The 18,206-nt window shown below is 51.2% G+C and overlaps 1 protein-coding gene across 2 annotated transcripts in view; it reads left to right on the top strand.

Annotated features, from left to right (window-relative positions):
* Positions 1–18,206, top strand: part of NECTIN1 (nectin cell adhesion molecule 1) — a 65,871-nt gene that overhangs the window by 23,117 nt on the left and 24,548 nt on the right. Inside the window, exon 2 of one of the 2 annotated variants that reach the window (XM_023525825.1) lies at positions 16,673–16,765. The exons of the other annotated variant lie outside the window; for it this stretch is intronic. Within the exon in view, the coding sequence (XP_023381593.1) occupies positions 16,673–16,765 (93 nt within the window). The remainder of the gene's footprint in view (positions 1–16,672; positions 16,766–18,206) is intronic. 2 annotated transcript variants of the gene reach the window in all.

Here is an 18,206-nt window from a genome sequence, read left to right as displayed (position 1 = left end):
TCTCAATAGTCATCAACAATTGGATGTCATCATCTGCTCACATTCTCCAGTGGCTCCCGTCTTTCTCAGAGGAGAAGCCTGAGCCTCAGTCTGACCCCTGTATCTCTCCACTCCAGCTATGCCGGCCACACTTAACAGGCACACTCCCACCTTCCGGCTTTGGCACTTTCTACTCTCTCTGCCTGGAATGTTCTTCTCCCAGACAGCCATGTGGCTGGCATTTGGTTCTTGGCTTAAATGTCCCTTCTCTCAGTGAGGCCTTCTTGGCCACCTTTGATCTAATATTAAATAGTCCTCTGTGTGTGCACACGCACACACACACACGGCTTCCTTCAATCCTACTCTGTCCTCGACCAGCACACCACGGTCCCTAACAGTGCCCCACTTCCTGCAAGGGTTATAGTATCCACAGAGTACCCTCACCTTGTCCTCTTAGCAACCTCCAAGGTCATAGTGGTTATCCCTGTTTTACATTTAAGGAAAGTTCAGACAGGCTCAGGACTTGCTGGAGAATTTCACATGAGAATGGCAGGCTCTTAGCCAGAGCTATCCACATTTTCCACAGAAGCTCTCCCTGGATCGTGAGTGGAAGAACGTCCGAGCCCTCCCCCAGCCTGATCCCCACAGCCAAGGGCTGTCTGAGTCTTGCTCATGTCTCTGCTCATCCGAGTCCCCTCCTGCATTCCTCCTCTCCCCCCTTGACATGTTCACAGGGCACAGTTGATTTGTGCCTCTTTCTGCCTCTGTCCACCTAGCTGGAGCGAACCTCCTGGTAATGCTAGAGCATTCTCATTGCCTCAGTGGCCTGTCTTTACCCCAAGGAGGAGAGTCGGATCAGCCCTGAGCCCTCACAACACTTAGTTATAGATGGGGAGGTGGAAGCTGGGAGGGCCCAGGGCACCCTCTTACTATGTTCTGGGTGGCCCTCTGTCTCCAGAAGCCCTTCTATCACAGCTCTGGGCTCTCTGCATCTTGAGAAACACTGGAGTAGTCCCAGGAAAGATTCAGAGGGAGGAAGAAGACAGCCTTGCCCTCAGGTGCATGTGCCAGAATGTAATGGCTACCAGGGAATACCAGGTGGCCTTAGGCGCGCCACCAGGGTGCTCCTTTTCCCCCATATTTATGTCCCTGGATGCTAAAGCAAGGTCCCTGAGCCAAGAGCTGGTGGGCCTCACTGGAGCAGTCTTCCTGGAGGATCAGTGACTGGTTCTGGAAGAGTGGATGCAGTGGAGTGGACAGTCTGAAAGGGCCAAGAACACATTTCATTGACCTAGCAGTGAGGACCTGTGCATTTACATGACTGATCATTTTGGGACCTCACTTGGAATGTTGAAAAGGGAAGTTACTTTAACAGTAATCCAGGGTGATGAGAATCAAATGTAGGAGTCAGACAGGAGGCAGGTTTGCTACTGTGGTCTAAGTATGCTTTGGGGAAAAAGCATCAGCCTTGGAGTAAGGATTCCTGCCTCAGCCATTTCCTGGGCAACTACCTTAGGCCCCCTGGCCTCAATGTCCCCATCTGTAAGGCAAAAGGGTGGATTAGTTGTTCTGATGCCTTCTCTTCTGGCCCATCTTTGGGTCTGATGCTCTGGCCCCAGGTGCATACTGTCTTGCCCTGCTCTCTGTGCTTTGCATATAGAAATTCATGTGCAGTAGATATGCGCAGGACCAATGGCTGTGCTCCACCACTTGGTCAAGTCCAAGGCACTCAGGGACCAAAAAGGGCACAAGAGAATGGTCTCTGAGCTCTGGAGATGTCTCGGTACCCTTGCTGGTCTCTGAGCTCTGAAGATGTCTCGGTACCCTTGCTATAAGGCTTTTCTTTGTCCGTTTGGCACCCAGCATGAGGCCCTTCCTAACTACCTTTGGGCCTCCAGCACGTTTGACGTGGAGTGGAGTCAGGAGGGGGATCTTGTGGTTGGAATTGGCCCCCTCTCTCCCTGCCCAGGAGCATTTGTCAAGTCTGCCTGGGTCCCAGACTCTTTCATTAGGGCCAGGAGAGCTTTGAGGCACGTTGGCCTCCCAGTCATGCTGGGCATCAGTGAAGTCTTAGTGATGGATCACCTGCATGCAGGCCCTGGCAGGGTACTGGGACCCTGCTTAAGTAGGCAGGTGCCATCCGTGTTCTCATGGAACTTATGGTCTAGTGGGGAACAGACATTAAACAAGTTATTATAGGGTATGGCAATGTCCAAAGGAGATGGCCCAGTGGGAACACATAGCAAGGGGGTTTAACCCAGTCGAGGGGGACCTAAAGGATGAGGGAGCACTGGAGAGAGGAAGAAAGAAGGGTAGCCCCTGCATCAACAGAAGGCACAGTGCCCTTAGAGATCGGGAAGGCGTGGTGGCCAGCAGCACCATAAGCTAACATTCACTGAGCACTTCTACTGCACCAGGTCCTGCTGTAATGCTTTGTTTATAGAAATATTTAGTCTTCCCAACAACCTACAAGGAAGTTACTATTATTGTTCCATTTTTATAGGTACAGAAAGTCCGAAGTCATTCAGCTAGCCAGTGGCAGAGCTGGCCCCAGGAGCCTGGAGCCAGAGCCTCTCTACTGTACAACTAGAGAGAATGTGGGTCTCCAGCAAATGCCTTTGTTGAGGTTGGACCAGGAGAGGGGCAAGTGGTTGGGCCAGGCCTGGCCCTGCTGAAATCAAAAGGGAAGAGACACTCTTCCAGCACTAGAGCTAACCTGGCAGTGCACAGACGGCCTCTTTCCCCAGACCCTGGACTGGCCTGGAAGGCATTTATTGGTGGCTGACCCTCTCCTGGGCTCTGTATCAAAAGGCATGGGGAAATGCACTTACACTTCAGCAAAAGGGATCAAGATTAAACAGCAGGAAGAACTTCTCAGCTGTCATGACCATACACTATTAAAATAGGCAGCCAAGGGAGGTGGAGGCCCTCCTGGAGAAGGTCAATGCCTTTGTTGCTCAGAGCTGCAGAAGAGGTGAATGGAGCCAGGGTAAGTTACAGGATGACCCCTTTTGCTGGGTCCTCGCTTGGCACCGAAGGTGAGATAATGTCAGACAGATCAAACACATTGTCCCACAGAAAGAGGAAACTATCAGCCATCCCCAAGCTGGTGCCACCCTCTTCCTGGGACCCTGTCTGCCCCAACCCTGCCATCAGACTTCATTAAATGTGTTTTCCCAGAGCAGGGCAGGCTGGTGACAGAATGACTCAATGCCAGCTTGCTACAACTATCACCCCTGGAGCCAGCGGGCATAGAGGGAGATAATTGGGAGTGGTTTGACAGCTTAATGTCTGGGGTTAGCTTCCTAGGGCAGTGGCAGGGTGGGGTGGGTGTGGGTAGCCAGCGACGAGGAGGCACATTGATTTGGGCTGTGCCTGTCTTCAGACTGACCCACCATCACCACCTTTCCCCTCCATTTTCCTAGCAGCAGCAGCTTGTTGGGCAGGAAAATAAAGCACAGGGAAGGAAATTAGATCTGGAGAATAAATTAGGCTCTCTTTATTAATTTGTCAGAACTAATTAACATTTCCCCCAGATTCATCTCCTCTCCAGGTGGCCCCCCTGAGCAGGAGAAGGGAGGATTCTGGAAGAAGCCAGACTTTCAGCTTTGGGGCTCTATTCTAGGGACTACAAGCCGAGAGGGACCCCAAAAAGCCACCTTGTTCACTTACTGGGGTACCAAATCCCATCACAGATGACACACCTTGAAGATGGAGCCCCAGAAAACCTCTAGCACTAAGTCTCGACTACTTCACCTCTCTGAGCTGCCATCACTTTATCAGTGAAACCAAGGTGGTGCCTGCCTCATCCAAGGGTGTTAGAAGACTGTGAAGCAACAAATACCTGCCTGGGACAGGACTTTATTTTGAGATGAAACTTAAGTAAAGCACTGAAAAGTTCTTACAGTTCTTTTGGTTTGACCCTAATAATAATCTCAGGAGGTATTAAGAAGCAGTCAGTGGTATTTCCATTTTACAGATAACAGAAAGGAAACAGTGGTTAAGTACCTTACTGAGACCACACAGCGAATCACTGCAGAGGCAGGATCGGAACTCAGCTGGACAAGTGCTGTGCTCCCTGGCCTTGCCTGTCCTACCCCACCCCTATCCCTGAACTCTGCAGAGACCTGACTCACTGCCAGAGTCTCTCTTACTAACAGATGCCTCACTTCCTGGGTGTGAGTTCAAGGTCTCCAGCTAAGGAGCCTCCCCTAGCTACCAAAGCTTGGGTGCTTCTGCAGGCTACCTTTTGACTTGGGCAAGAGCCTGGATTCGTTTGGTAAAGTTCTATACCCCACTCCCTCAGAACAGGGCCCAGCCCTGCCATTTCACAGAATTGCCAGCTCTGAGAAACGCCTCTCCACGCCAGGCACATGAGAAGCTCTTGAGAATCAGCCACACCTTATTCGTAAGCCTTGAAGTATTGCAAAATCTAGTGTGTTCTCTGTCCTGCCATGCTGTGATAGCAACTCAGAGGGCAACACAGACCCCTGGGAACACATGCATGTGAACACCCCCAACACTAGCAGCATCCCTCTGAGGTCCAAGAGCTTGTTGCCTTCTGCACCTAGAGCTTGTTGGGGTCTGGCTAGAGAGCAGCGAATTTCCAAACTGGCCAAGCTAAGAGAACCTGAAGGAAGCATTAACTGACTAGCTCCTGTATTTAAAATGAAACAGGCCTAGAAAGAGAAAGTCACACACTTCACTGGCTTATGACAGCATCAGAATTAGAACAGGAGTCTCCTAACTCCCAGCCCAGACCCTTTTCATGAAGTAGATGTTAGTTCTTAGTAAATAACATTTTAACAAAATGAATTTGTTACATAAGGGACCTCAGAACCAAGAACAGACTGAGGGGCTGGTGGCAACCAGACAGTGCAATGTACGCAATGTCCTGCAGGGTTGGGACATATGCCCATTAGGGTGAGACCACAGGCCCCAGTCCAGGGGCAAGATCACTGCCTCCACCCTCTCCAGGCCTCCTGGCAAAGCTCTCAGGAGGGGCCTCACCTCCATGGGGGCATATAGTCCTATTCCATGCCTTCAGATCATGAAACGGTAGCAGCTAGGCACCTCTTCTCCAGTAACAGTTCTCTTCTCTGAGCTTGTCTCAGTCGATGCCTCCACAAACCTGACAGTGCAGGTGTGGTGGTGGTTGCAATTCCCACTGTACAGATGGGGAATAGAGACCCAGACAGGCTCTAGGTTTTCCTGTCTTCACGTGCCTGAAAAGCAGTCTCCTCATTCTAGAGGCCTTGGAGAGGAGCGGGGTGAGCCAGTGGGCAGACCTGGGTTTTCATCTGGCTCCACCACTAACTGACTTTGTCAGTCCTCAGTGCCACAGAGCCTCAGTTTTCTCAGCTGTCTCCTAACGCCTGCTCTGGAAGGTCATACTGAGGCCTTATGAGCCAGGTGAGCCAATGCCCAATGAGTGTACCCAGTGTTTTTCAAAAGGCCCTACCCCAGGCTTCTGTCACTCTCCCTTGCACATTTGTAAGTGACAAGAGAGCAGGGAGAGATGTTGGAATGGGGCCCTCCCAGCCATCTGTGACTCCAGCCAGGCCCAGAGGCCCAGCCAGGCCTGCCCGCCTGAGGTGCCAGAGTGCAGGGGTGTGGCAGGCAGCTGAGACAGAGGCCTCCGCTCTCCAGGACTGAGGGCTGGGCACTGACAGAGCTGGGTGTGGCTGGGCTGGGATGGCAGGGAGAAGGATACTGGGAGAGGAAAGAGCTTTCATAGTTGGCTGATAGACTTGGCTGATAGACTTGGGAAAGAGTCCCACAGTTCCTGTGAGGACACCCAGAAATTTCTTATACTCCCAGAACTGGGGAAGGAGGTTGGGGGAACCCCTCAGCCCACGTCAAACCTCTGGTACTTCTAGTCCTTCTTTTCTCTGCATCTTCAGGGCCCATGGTGTGAACGCAGGTCTGTGCTGGCATCCATCCAGGAAATCAGCCAGTGGAGACACAGGGCACTGCCCCTTCCTCTCTGCAAGGAGCACACCCCAGCTCTTTGTGGAGCTCTGCTGAGTCCCCAGTCCACTTGCCATAGGACTCCTGGACCAGGCCAGGCAGTGAGGGTACTGATTTGGGGAAAAGAAACAATCAAGCTATCTGAAAACTATTGTGGAGCTTTGAGGCTATCCATCCTCCTGCAGTAGGGCACAGGGCAGCTTCTAGAATCCAGATGAAGGGAAGTAGCCTTGGCCTTTGGGGAGGGCCTGGAGCCCATTTTGGGGTGCTAGAGAGGGCCTGTTCTATCCTTAAGGGATGGTCTCAGCTTGTTGGGTTTGTCCACAAATTCCAAGTACCTATATACCAGCACCCACTTCCTGAACAATTACTCTATGTCATACTAACCATGGACATACATTATTTTATTGAATTCTTATAGCCATTTTGTGATACAATACCATTTTATAGATGAAGAAACTGAGGCTCACTGGGGCTCACTGCCAGTGAGTGGAATTGACCATCCCAGGTCCGTCTGCCACCCGAGTCTCCTCCCTACCTCTCCTGTTCGCTCCTTAAAAGGAGGACCTGCCTGATCTCCAGCTCTGGTACTTAACTTGATCCAACAGGCCCAAGCACACCACAGGACAGAGTGTGCTTCTATTGCAGCAAGAATTGAGGACAGGAGGCATCAGGAAGGACTCTGTCAGTGAAGGGTATAGAACACTTTAGCAGTTTCCCAGGGAAAATGGTAGGATCTCCTACTACGAAGACCTTGAAAGAAGGGGAAGAGATTGTTAAAATGTCACCTGAGTAGAGTTGTTTGGGTTAAACCTTGCAAGAGGCAGAGGGTAGTATATGACAGTTCCTCTCTCTAACCTCTGGTTGACAGTTTAGAGGCTTAGGCCCCCAACTCTGGCTGGGCATGACATCCCTCTGCTGCTGCCACCTGGCCCAGAATGTAGGTCAAATGTAGATGTCACCTTTCCAAGGACATGCTTTCTTGCCCAAGTCCACCTGGGATTCCTTGCCAACTGATGCCTGGGGCGGCATGTCAGGAAGGGCAGGGCCTGGGCAGGTGTGGTCCCCAGCTACCTGTTGGGCACCAGCTAACTACATGCCCAGAGCTCAGCTACTCCAAAACCTTAGTCTTTGTTCCCTTTCCCTCCTCTGCTCCCAGAATGGGGCTGGGAGGAGATCGAACTGAGCAGGTCGCCAAGGACTTCAGCCTCTAATACCCACCCTGTCCACTGGGGAAATTCTTCGTGCTCACTTCAGCAAATCTGCAGAGAACCTATGAATGTCAGCCAGTGAGTTAGGCGCACTGCCTGCCTTGGAAAGCTGGAATCTGGTCTTAGGAGAAGTACTAATTGAGCAGACAGAAAAACAGAAGGTGGCCTCATTCAGAAAGTGAGTAGAGTGCACAGAAGCCATAAGACTGCAGCTGAAGTTCTAGACCCACTATGTTTTAGCTAGGTAACTTGGCAAATTTCTCAACCACTGGGCCTCAGTTTCCTCCTCTCTAAAATAGGAATAGCAATACTTGCTCCAAAGGATGGAAGTGGAAATGATCTAGGCCCTAAACGAGAGACACATCCCAGTGCCTGTTACATAGGAGATGTTCAGTCAATATTGGTGGAAATAAATAACTTGCTGTTAGAATTCTAGGAGGCAGAAAGCACAAATGCTGTACACCAGTATTTGTTTTTAGGGATTAGGGAGCCTAAAAGGAGGCAGAGCCTTGTAAGAATTTAGGGACACACTCAATCTGTTTAATCACTTTGAAGATGAAAAAGTTGCTGTGAAATGCCAACCATTCTGATGGGACCAGGGCTGGAGCAAAGATGAAGGGGCACAGCAGGGTAGATTGTTTAAAATAAAATGCATATTTTAATTGCTCGAGTTCACATCTCATAAAAGAAAAAAAAAAACACAAGCACTAGCCATCCCCCTTTCCTCTGCCATGAGTCAAGAACCAGTTCCCACCAGTCTTTCTTGGATTCAAAGCATCTCCCTGCCCTAATTCTCACCCCAACTTCCCTTCCCTTCCCCTCCCCTCCAAAGACATGCTTCCTTGCCCAAGTCCACTTGGAAACTACGTGGCTGAGAGGGCCTTCACCTGAGCATGCCCCTCCCCAGGCTGGCCTCTTATGTGGTGGGCAGCACCCAGAGTTGTTAGGCCTGATGGGAACCAGGGAGGGGGCTGGGAGATGAAAGATAAAGACCGCCTCCCCACCCACCTCTGCCTGCCAGACCTCCTGTTGATTGTAGCTTATTGTCAGGGTGAAGTGGTGCTGTTATCTTACTATTATCAGGCCTCAGCAAGGTTCTGCCTCAGACAATGGAGGCTAGATGCTGCTTCCCACCTTGCCTCCTCTATCTGCAGCCAGCAGCCCTGCTTCTGGGACCTGTCTGAGCCTGTAACCAGGGAGGCAGAGGTCTTGGGCCAAAGACCTGCTGAGCCAACACCACTTCATTCCCTCCATGGGAGCCCACCCTCCTCTGGTTCTTGTCAGCCCCAGTCTCCATGTCCTCTGAGGTGGAACAGACCTCTCAGCCCCCTGCCTGCCCCTTTCTGCCCCTTCGTTCCCCTGCCCCCCAGCTCTGACTCACTCTTACTTCCCACTCAAGCTGCTCTCTGGGACATGCCGGGACTGGGCGCTTGAGTTCTGGTCCTGCAGGCTCCGGCTCTGCCTGCTCTCAGTGGGGGTGGGGCACGTGGGAGGATTTGCTCTGACCTGCTTCTTTAGGCTTTCCTCCCTCCTCCACCTCTACCCCACAGGGCAGGTGAGGGGTGAACTCTAACACCTCCCGATTACACATACAAGGGGCCTAGCCTGGGGCTGCCGAGGTTGAGTAGGGGGAAGTGGGGGCGGGGAGGGGTGCTGCTCATCTTCCCCTTGATCTAGGCCAGTCTAGGTCTCCAAGCACTGGGCATGGGACAACAACTTGCCATTCACAGATTCCTACCCAAAAGCCTTCACTCAGCCAGAGGCTGTTTCTGCCCCCAACGTCTTCCTCATCCCTCTGGGACCAGCAAAGTAAAAGAAAGAAAGGAGACTCAGATTCTTTTTAGTTAATTTATTGTGTAACCTCAAGTAAATCACCTCAACCTTCTAGGTCTCAATTTCAACATCTACAAAAGGGGTAGTACCTTCCTCTAGATCATTCCAGAAGCTAGGATCATCAGGGTAAATGGGACTAGAAGAACAGAATGATAGGATTAGCCTTGGCAGGCTGGACTGGATAGCAAAGGAAGGGGGTCACCCACCTCTCACTAGGGACTAGAATTGGATGCATGTCCTACATATCTCAGCCTTTCTTATAAAGAATCCTCCCTTTTTACAAATAATCATGGCATTCTCCATGGAGTTTAGTCCTCCTTTGATTGTGAGCTTCCTAAGAAGTCTTGATTAAAAGATCTTGATAACCCAGAGAAGTAGACAGACTCCCATATCCCTGAGTCTGTTCTCTGATACTTGACTCTCTAGCCTGGCTTCTGATTTATTGAGCAAACATGAATTGAGGTCCTACCACGTGCCAGGTACCGGGGTTCAGAGATAATGTGTCTCCTGGCAGAGCTCAGCGCTGTGCGCCCAGGGAGAGCTAGTGCTATGGGAACTCGAGCACAGAGCTGGTGGCAATGTGGGACCTGAATGTTGAATGTGGGTGGGAGTTTTCCATGGGGGCTGGTGTGGAAAGTAGGGACATGGGAGGGACATAAGAAGCTGGGAATACAGGAAGGGACAGATCTTAAAGCTGATAAGTAGCCTAGATTTACCCCAAGGCACTGGAGAGCTGAGACTTGTATGACAAGATCTGATTTGTATTCTATCCACTTACTAGCAGTGTGGCTTGGACAGGCCACTTCATCTGTCTGAGCCTCAGTTTCCCAGCATTAACTGCAGGACCTCTCTTGGAGAATTTTTGTGAGGATGAAATGAGATCTTTCACAATACCTCTTAGATAGTGAGTGTTAATTATAGGTTTTCTATTTTTACTGTTATTGATCCCAGGGTTCCAGATAAGAGGTGGTGGGGCCCTAAACTCCTAGCTGAGCTGCAGTAAGGATTAGGAGATCGAGGGGGCTATATTCTAGAAATTCAGAGGAAGGAGAATCAAATGGATATAATGATGTGATTGGGCCCTGGGAAGGATGGGGGTGAGGGAACAGCTGGAAAGTGAAGGGTTCAGTGTGGACACATGCAGGGTGAGATGCCCATTTGGCAGCTAGACACATGGATTTGGGGCCCTCAGCATGGAGGAATCATCAAGGCCATGGGAGCATGTGGACCCACCCAGGAATGGACCAAATATCCGCTCCCAGGCAGCCAGTCCTCTCTCATCCCCTTTTCATTTCATATTTCTTCCCCCAGTCTCCTCCCTCAGAAGAGTACAAACCTATAGGTCATGAAATTTAAGGGGCAGTTGTCATATCTGCCTTCACCCTCCCCCACCCCCACCACTTCAGGTAGGTGGTAGGTGTGAGCCAAGCAGGAAAGATACAGGAGATACCTTAAGACTCCCTTTATATGGACTGGAGGAGAGAGATCTGCAGTAAGAGGAGGTGGTGGACTTCCACTATCCGCCCACCACACTTTCTACACCTGTCTGCCTCCTAGCTTGATGAGCTACCTGCTTATCTACTGACCCAGACGCTGGTCTTTTGTCGCCACAAGAGAAACCAGCACAGTACATTTCTATGGGCTGGCATTTGACTGAGAACCTTCCACAGGTGTTCTCGTGTTCATTATCACATTATTGAGCCATCAACAGGCTAAAGTCACACATTCCCACCCCTGTTCTTCCAGTGCCCATCTCTACCAGCTCCTCCTTCCCTATTCCCACCAACTTCTTGGCAGCCTTGGATGAATTGCTTTTCTCTGCGCTATCTTTTCCTCATCTGTAAATAGCTTAGCCCAGCTGAAGGATTCTCAGCCTATCCTTCCTCTCACCCAGGCTCTCCCTGGGTCTCTGATTCTCTGTCCCTTTGTGTGTAAACAGATAAGAAGTGGTGGGGCCCTAAACTCCTAGCTGAGCTGCAGTAAGGATTCTGCAGCTTTCTTATCTATTTACACACAAAATTCACCCACAACATTTCAGTTTTCCCGTAGAATCATTAATTATCCCAATAATTAAACCCAATTAGCAGTTGTAGGGGCCTTTCTGAACAGGAGCCCTTAGCCAGGGCGAAATTGCACGGGAGCAAGAGAGAAAGAAAACTCACCCTTTCCCCGCATAAAATTGAAAGCCGGAGACAGCACTACAAACCAGAGGGCCCCAATTAAAGCTGGAGCCTCACTCATTAAACTAATTTGACATGCTATCCCAGCATCTTCTAGTGAAGAGCCCGCTAGTGGAGCTGGCTAGAGCTGTGTTGAAACTCCCTGCTCACCTTGGGGCTGAGCCGGGCCCCAGAGTACCCCCTCCAGGCCTCTAGCCCCTGTTCAGGGTAGGGGCATGAAGAGTCTCTGCTGATTTTTTATTAGCACCTATTCCGCACTTCCTGAACTTCAAGGCAGCTAATAACCCAGAGTAGGTAGAGCTGGGTTGGGCTGCGGAGAGGTAGGCAGTGCATGCCAGGTGGGAATAGCAGGATTGAAAAATCAGAAGGAAAAGAATAACAGAACCTCACATTTCTGTGGCCTTGGGAAAGGCCAGTTTGGCAGTCACTCTTCTCTGGGCCTAAACCTGAGGGGACTCCCCTTATGATGTGGTTGTGAAGATTAAGTGAGATTATATATTTAAATGTCTGAAACATTATAGATGCTTAATCAGTGGTAGTCCTCATCAGCCCTTTTCAGATTCCAGAAGTGCTTCAGCATACCCAGTCCTTCCAGTCCCACAGCCCCAGAGGTGATGGGAGAAGATGTGACCACCAGCATTTCATAGCTGGAAAGTCTTAGGGACAGAAAGCAGATCCATAGCCGGATTGGCAGAGTTTGCACTGGAAGTGATTTCTTAACTCCTGGACTGGGAGGGAAAGAAAGAAAGGGAAGAATGGAGGTTTCATGTGTTTGGAGTACCCTGTACTATTCCCTTGGCCAGGGCTGCCCTGGGACCAGCTAGGCAGGAGTGGGGTATAGGGCTCAGCCTCATCCAGAGCCAGGGTGAGAGGCATAGGGATATGGTGTCTGCCCTCCTCACAAAGGACCCTTCCCAGCCCCATCGCCATGGCTGCCAACAGGCAAGGGTCCATGTATGATGTGCACCCTCACCATACACACACACATCCCTGCCATCGGCGACTCCTGGGCTTTCAGAGGTCACTCTGGGCAGTGTGGTGGGCAAGGAGGGCATGGGAATGGGACTGAGAGAGACAGAAGGGAAGGAAAGGAAGTAGGTGGCCCCAGAGGCTGGGCTGCATCTGTGCAGCTGGGCTCTGTGCCCTATTGCCTACGTGCTTGCTGTCTCTGCAAGGCAGGACCAGAAGCAGGTCCTGGCATGCCGGGCCCCTACCCAGTGACTCCTGAAACCCCAACAAGTCTGAGCTGGAAGCAGGGCTGGGCGAGGCTCCTGACAGACTTGTGTTGGACAGAGGGATGGTGGGGAGGAGGAGATGGGGAGGATGGGAAAGACCTCACACTGGAAACTCTGACACTACCAGTGACAGGGGAAACTGGGAGAGAGGGGTCAGGGCTGGGAAAATGACCAGGACTCAGGGTTTTCACCTCCTGCTTCTTGGATCCCCTCAACCCACATGCCCCTGCCCGGTAGGGTGGGAAGAAGACAGGCTGTGACAATGGCAGGGACTTGCTCGTCTCAGCATTTTGCCAAGTAGAGGGTGATAATTTCAGTGCTGCTGAGAAAAGGAGAGGAGGAGAAGGGAGGGGGAGGAAGGAAGGATGGCAGCTGTGCGCTGGGAGCACAGTGAGGCCAGGCAGGTAACCCAGGAAACACCATGGAGGTCACTGTGTGCAGATGCCGCAGATGCCCTCTCTCTATCCTCACCCCAGCAAATGAGGTGACTGATCTCAGCCCATTTTACAGGTGAAAAGGCTCGGTTTCAGGAAGGTTGTGGGACTTATTTGTGGGTCCTACCACTAGTAAGCACTAAAGCCGAAATGAGCAGCAGGACAAACTAGAAAGCGCTATATCTTCCCACTACCCCTTTCAGCCTCCTGGGTGCTAGAGAAAGGGCCAGGCCAGGGTGGGCTTTCAGGGACTGGATGTGTGTCCACAAGGCCCTGCCATGATGTGGAATGGGGAGGAAGCAGGAGAACATGGAAAGCACAGCACCCCTAATCAGGCAGTACCCCGCCACACACACCCAGGTGCGGCCTTCGAGCTCAGCCATCTTCTCCCTGCAACACGATGTGAGGAACTTCTGAAGACCCCACCTTCTCTGGCCGTCCCAAGGGTAGAAAGAATACTGTGAGCCATGACTACCTTCCTTCTTGGTTGCCACCAACCGGAGGCTGAGTTCAGACCTGGAGTGAGTTGAGATTAAGACTAAAATGATGGCCACACATAGAGTTCTCACCTGGTGGTTAAAACCAGGAAGCGGTCAGCACTAGGATTAGGGTCACATAACCCAGGTCTTTTGGTCTAGGTTGGCATTGACATTGAGACTGGGCTGGAGCTGATATTGGGGTTTATATTGGTAGTTGTAGAGGATGCTTTTCAGGGTTAATATTGGGGGTGTAGAATGAACTGGGGATATTACAGCTAAGGTTGGTATTATCAGAGAGGTTGGAGAGTTTGTGGGATCCAGCACCGGTTGCCTATATTTGGAGGAGAAATGTTCATTTTCCACTTGAGCTTTGGACTACACAGAGAATCAAAGTTGGGGGTAGTAGCCAAGCCAAAGCAGGTTGAGTATGGGGATATGAAAAAGAGGTGGATTCTGAATGTGATGGAAGGACCATTAAAAGACTTTCCCTCCCCTTTTCCCTATCTTGTCGTATCCTGTCATCCAGTCCATCCCAGGCCCCACTCAAATGCTACCTAGACATCACTCAAAATTTCAGAGGCATCGAGAGGTCTTTCTGTGAAGTTTGGGTTCTCTCATCAGCCAAGGGACAATAAGGAGTAAGGGTTTGTCTCTTCCTCTCCACTTCAGCAGGCCTGAGGCCCAGATCTGCTGGCGTCTGAGAGACCTGCCCTCCTAGCCCACCTCCGGCTCCCCTGCTGGAGACCCTTTAGTAAAGGAGGCTAATGAGGCAATACCAGCTGAGGAAGGCCAATCAAAGAGGAAATGTGACCCCAAGCCTTTGCCAGTTCCTTTTCCTGCCTCCTCCTCTTGTCTGTTCGCTCAACTCTGCCCATTAAAGAGGTTTAATGCTGCTCAGAGTGCAGAGACTGCTATCCTCCCACATGTCTAGGAGCAGAGCTCATAGGGTGGCAAGGAAGACTTTTGGGGGATGGAGACAGTCCTGAACCATGTGGTGTGGAAAGGGAGACTGAACTGCTAGAGTTTGGGACTAGGTTGTGGCAACTAAGACATTCCAGGAGGGGCTTCACCAAGGAAGGGCTGTGCATCATTGCTCCCTTTCCCAGCACCTCATGAGTCCAGGGCCAGAGGCGGGGTCCCCTCTGCAGGCCCCAGAGCCCCCTATTGCACTGCCCCCTGCAGAGTCTGTAGAAAGAGTCCCAGGAGCTAATCCCCAAGGCCTGGTTCAATTCTTGTACCATGCGTACAGTGAAGGATTCACGAAAGACTTGGGCCTCCCAGCCCTGCCTGGAAGTCTTATGCGTAACCCAGCCTTGGACTGCATTTTGACCATAGTGTCACACATTGGATCCAAACCAGTGAGCAAAACAGCAGTTCTGGTGTCTGCAGCAGGCACCTTCTCCCTCTCAGGCAGCCTCTTTAGCGGCTTCAGAAACAGGTAGAGGGGAGGAGATTGCCTTGGGCCCTAATCACTGACCTAACCTCCCTGTCCAAGAGTCCAGGGTCACCACTGTGCTGTGACCACAAAGCATTTCAGCACTTGGGACTGGTGAGACCAAAGGCCTTCCTGGAGCGTAGGGTCAAGAGGCAGTCTCTGCCACCCCATCCCAGTACCCCTCCAGGGACCCTCAATACTATCCCAGCAAGTGAAAGTTGAGTGCTTAGTCCGGCTGCTTTGTTGGACGATGTGGACATGACGTCCTGAGTTGTGGAGTTGACTTGTCTTCATTGTTTCATCGGTAGCAGTGCCCCAGCCCGCACCCTGAAACCTACATGGTCCCTCCCACTCCAGCCCTAGAGTCCCTCCTAGCAGGAAGAATTCTGACCAGCGAGCTTTGCCTAGGAGGAGCCCCCAGGGGCAGGAGGCAGTAGGACAGGAGGCAGTGCTGCCAGCCCAGGTGGAGGAGGCTGGCATGGACAGAGGTGCTAGGAGCCACAAATGCCAGCCCAGGGTGGGACAGGCTCAAGGGCTGGTGCTATAGGGTTCAAATGCCCCAGGGAGTGGGTGGTGGTATGTGTGTGAGGCTGGAACCTGCTGTATGCTGCCTGCATTAAAAGGAAAGACAGAAGAGGAGAGCCAGGCCTGGGGTGAGAAGAGCAAACGGCAAAACTTAATGACTATAATATGAAAGAATTTGCCACTAATTAAGCACAAACACTCCACTAATGCAAAGAACACATGTTGTGGATTTCACTTAAGCAGGAACCAAATGAGGTGAAAATCCTTCCAAAATGATAGCAGTTTACCAGGCAAAGAAAGACAACCAGACCTCGTTTCTGCTCTTAGTAACACAGCCCCCTCGTCATTGCATCCTCCTGCTTCCCTGACCAAGTGTTCCAGCCACACTTCCACTGAGTGTCTGTGTCTTTTCTCCCAGCTCCCCCTTCCCCATGCTCTGAGTCCTCTAAGGACATACATGCCACAACATAACCCACAAAAACAGCAGTCAGTCCAAACTCCCCAGAACCTCCAGTCCTCTCCACCTATCTCCCCCAAACCTCGCCACCCATCCTCCTACAAAGCCTCGCCAGAGCAGGCGCTCCAGACAGGAAGGCCTGCAGCCCTGCCCTGACCCACCTCTGTGCCCTCTTCCCCTCCAACCCTGTTCCCCACTCCCCTCCTGCACTCACCTTGCTCAGGTCTTCCCTGCAACCCATTATGTACTCTAGCACCCCTGCCTGAGCTTCATGCCCCTTTCTCAGGTCAGGGATCTTAACTGGAGGTACATTTCTCCCACAGGGAACATTTGGCAATATCTAGAAATGTTTTTGGTTGTCGCAACTGAAAGAGGGTGCTTGCTGTTCGCAGAGAGTGAGCAGAGGCCAACGATGCTGCTACACATCCCACAATGCACAAGACAGCCCCACAAGGATTATCCAGCCCCAGATGTCAACAGTGCCGAGGTTGAAGACCTCTGCTCTGGGAAATACTTTCCCAAGATCACCCGTTGCATTGGTAGAGGCTGGATGAAGACCAGCTTACCTGATTCCTAGGCAGCTTCTTTCCCAGAGACTATAATAACAGTAATACAGCCACTTGTGTAGCATAACTATGTACCAAGCACTGTGCTAAGAGCTTATATGAATTATCTCATTTAATCCTCATATCAGTCCTTGGAGGTAATACTATAATTGTCCCCAATTTATACATGGGAAAACTGAGGTACAGAGATGTTGATGCAACCTGCTCAGTCACCCAACTAATAAGTAGCAGGTACAAACCCAGGTCTGTCTTAATCAAAGTCAGTGCTCATGGATGAATTATCTTATTTACCCCCACCATATTCCTCTTAACCCCTTTCCTGAAGCAGGTACCATATACCCACCTGACTGCCTTCCCCTCCTACACAGGCCCAGCCCCCAGCCATCATGCAGGCAGCTTCCTGGAGCTGGACAAGGCATTGGCAGAGCTGGACAATGGGTTGGTTGGACAGGCCCTTCCTGGTAAGAGGCAGATCAGACCTCCACTTCCAAGCACAGAAGCCACAGGGCTAAAACAATGCATATGTCAATACTGAGCTTTTAAAAGGTTTTTCTGGGGAGGCCTAGGGAATTCTCCCTCTGCTTTCTCCAAAGTCCCCAGCCTCTCCCACCCCGACACAGGCCTTCTAAAGAGGTTGCTGCCTACACTTCCTAAAATGTGTCATTAAAAACACACCCTCGGCGGGGAATCCAGGCTTCCATGTGAGACAGTGTCATCTGCTGCAGCTGGGGTAGAGAGTGTTGGCATCAGCTAGAGATGGGACCTAACTGAATCCTGGCCTTAGTGCCAGGCAGTTCCAGGCCTTCAAGGCCTCAAAAGGCCAGGACACAAGAAACCCAGGCTGTGTGGGGAGGGGTGTGGAGGTGGAGAGTATGCAGGCTTTATAGTGCTAAAACTTTGAGGTCCCCGGGGCTATAGCTTGCTTGAGTGAGAAGAATATTTTTCACCTTATGATGTGTTGTGAGGAAGGGGGCAGGGCTGGGTGCGAGGAACTGGGGCAGCAGAAAGAGGAAGAGTCAAGAAGTGGAGCATAGGAAGTGAGCAGAGGATATGGGGTTGGGGTACAGGCAAGAGGTCAGGCAGACCTACACCCTTTTGGGGTATAGCTCTCTGGTTTCAGTCAAGAAAATTCGGACTCTGACATTCTTCCCTTCCATGCAGATGTGAGGCCTCTCACTCTATCTCTGTCTTCCTACCCTACCTGCCCACACTGTGCTGTGTCCTCCTGTTATAGGTCCTGCCCCTTGGCTAATGTGCAATTTCCAGGAAGCTGCAGTCAGATCTGAGAAACAGCTAACCCTGACCCAGGATCTGAACGGGCTCACAGCCTTCTCCATTCATTTGGGGCCCCCTTATGCTTACTATATTCCAGGGACTGGGCTGAAGTCCTGGCCTTTTCCCCTCAGTGGTGGAAATGCTATGACAGATGCATGGGGCCCTCAGGGTACAAGAACACCTCACTAGGGGGAAGGGAGAGGCTCCAGGAAGCTCAAAATCAAGGCTAAGTTCATTCAAGACTGATGAAGAGGACCTCAGCAGGTAATGGAGTATGCATTTTAGTGGAGGGAGTAATATGTCAGGGAATTGATGACATTATTCCATGTGGCAGGAGAGAGAGAGAAGGGAGAGGAGGTAGCTGGAGCCTGGGATACCCCAGATGAGTTCCAGAGCCCAAAAGGTCTTTGGACTTGATCCTGAAAGCTGCAGGAAGCCATGAGAGAATTTTGAATAGAGAATGATTTCTATTTTAGAGAGTGGAGAATGGATTAGAGGAGGGAACAAGTATGTGCACTTGGAATTATGCTACAGTACACTGGTTAAGAGATGACTGTGGCCTGCACCAGGGGCTAAGTGTGAGAAGAAGGAGGGGACAAGGTGGGAAGGATGAGCTGGTGAGTGCTA

Source organism: Pteropus vampyrus, unplaced genomic scaffold (genome assembly GCF_000151845.1).
Source record: "Pteropus vampyrus isolate Shadow unplaced genomic scaffold, Pvam_2.0 Scaffold633, whole genome shotgun sequence".
NCBI lineage: Eukaryota > Metazoa > Chordata > Mammalia > Chiroptera > Pteropodidae > Pteropus > Pteropus vampyrus.
The sequence above is the reverse complement of the archived record's forward strand: the minus strand, read 5'-3'. Positions and strand labels throughout refer to the sequence as shown.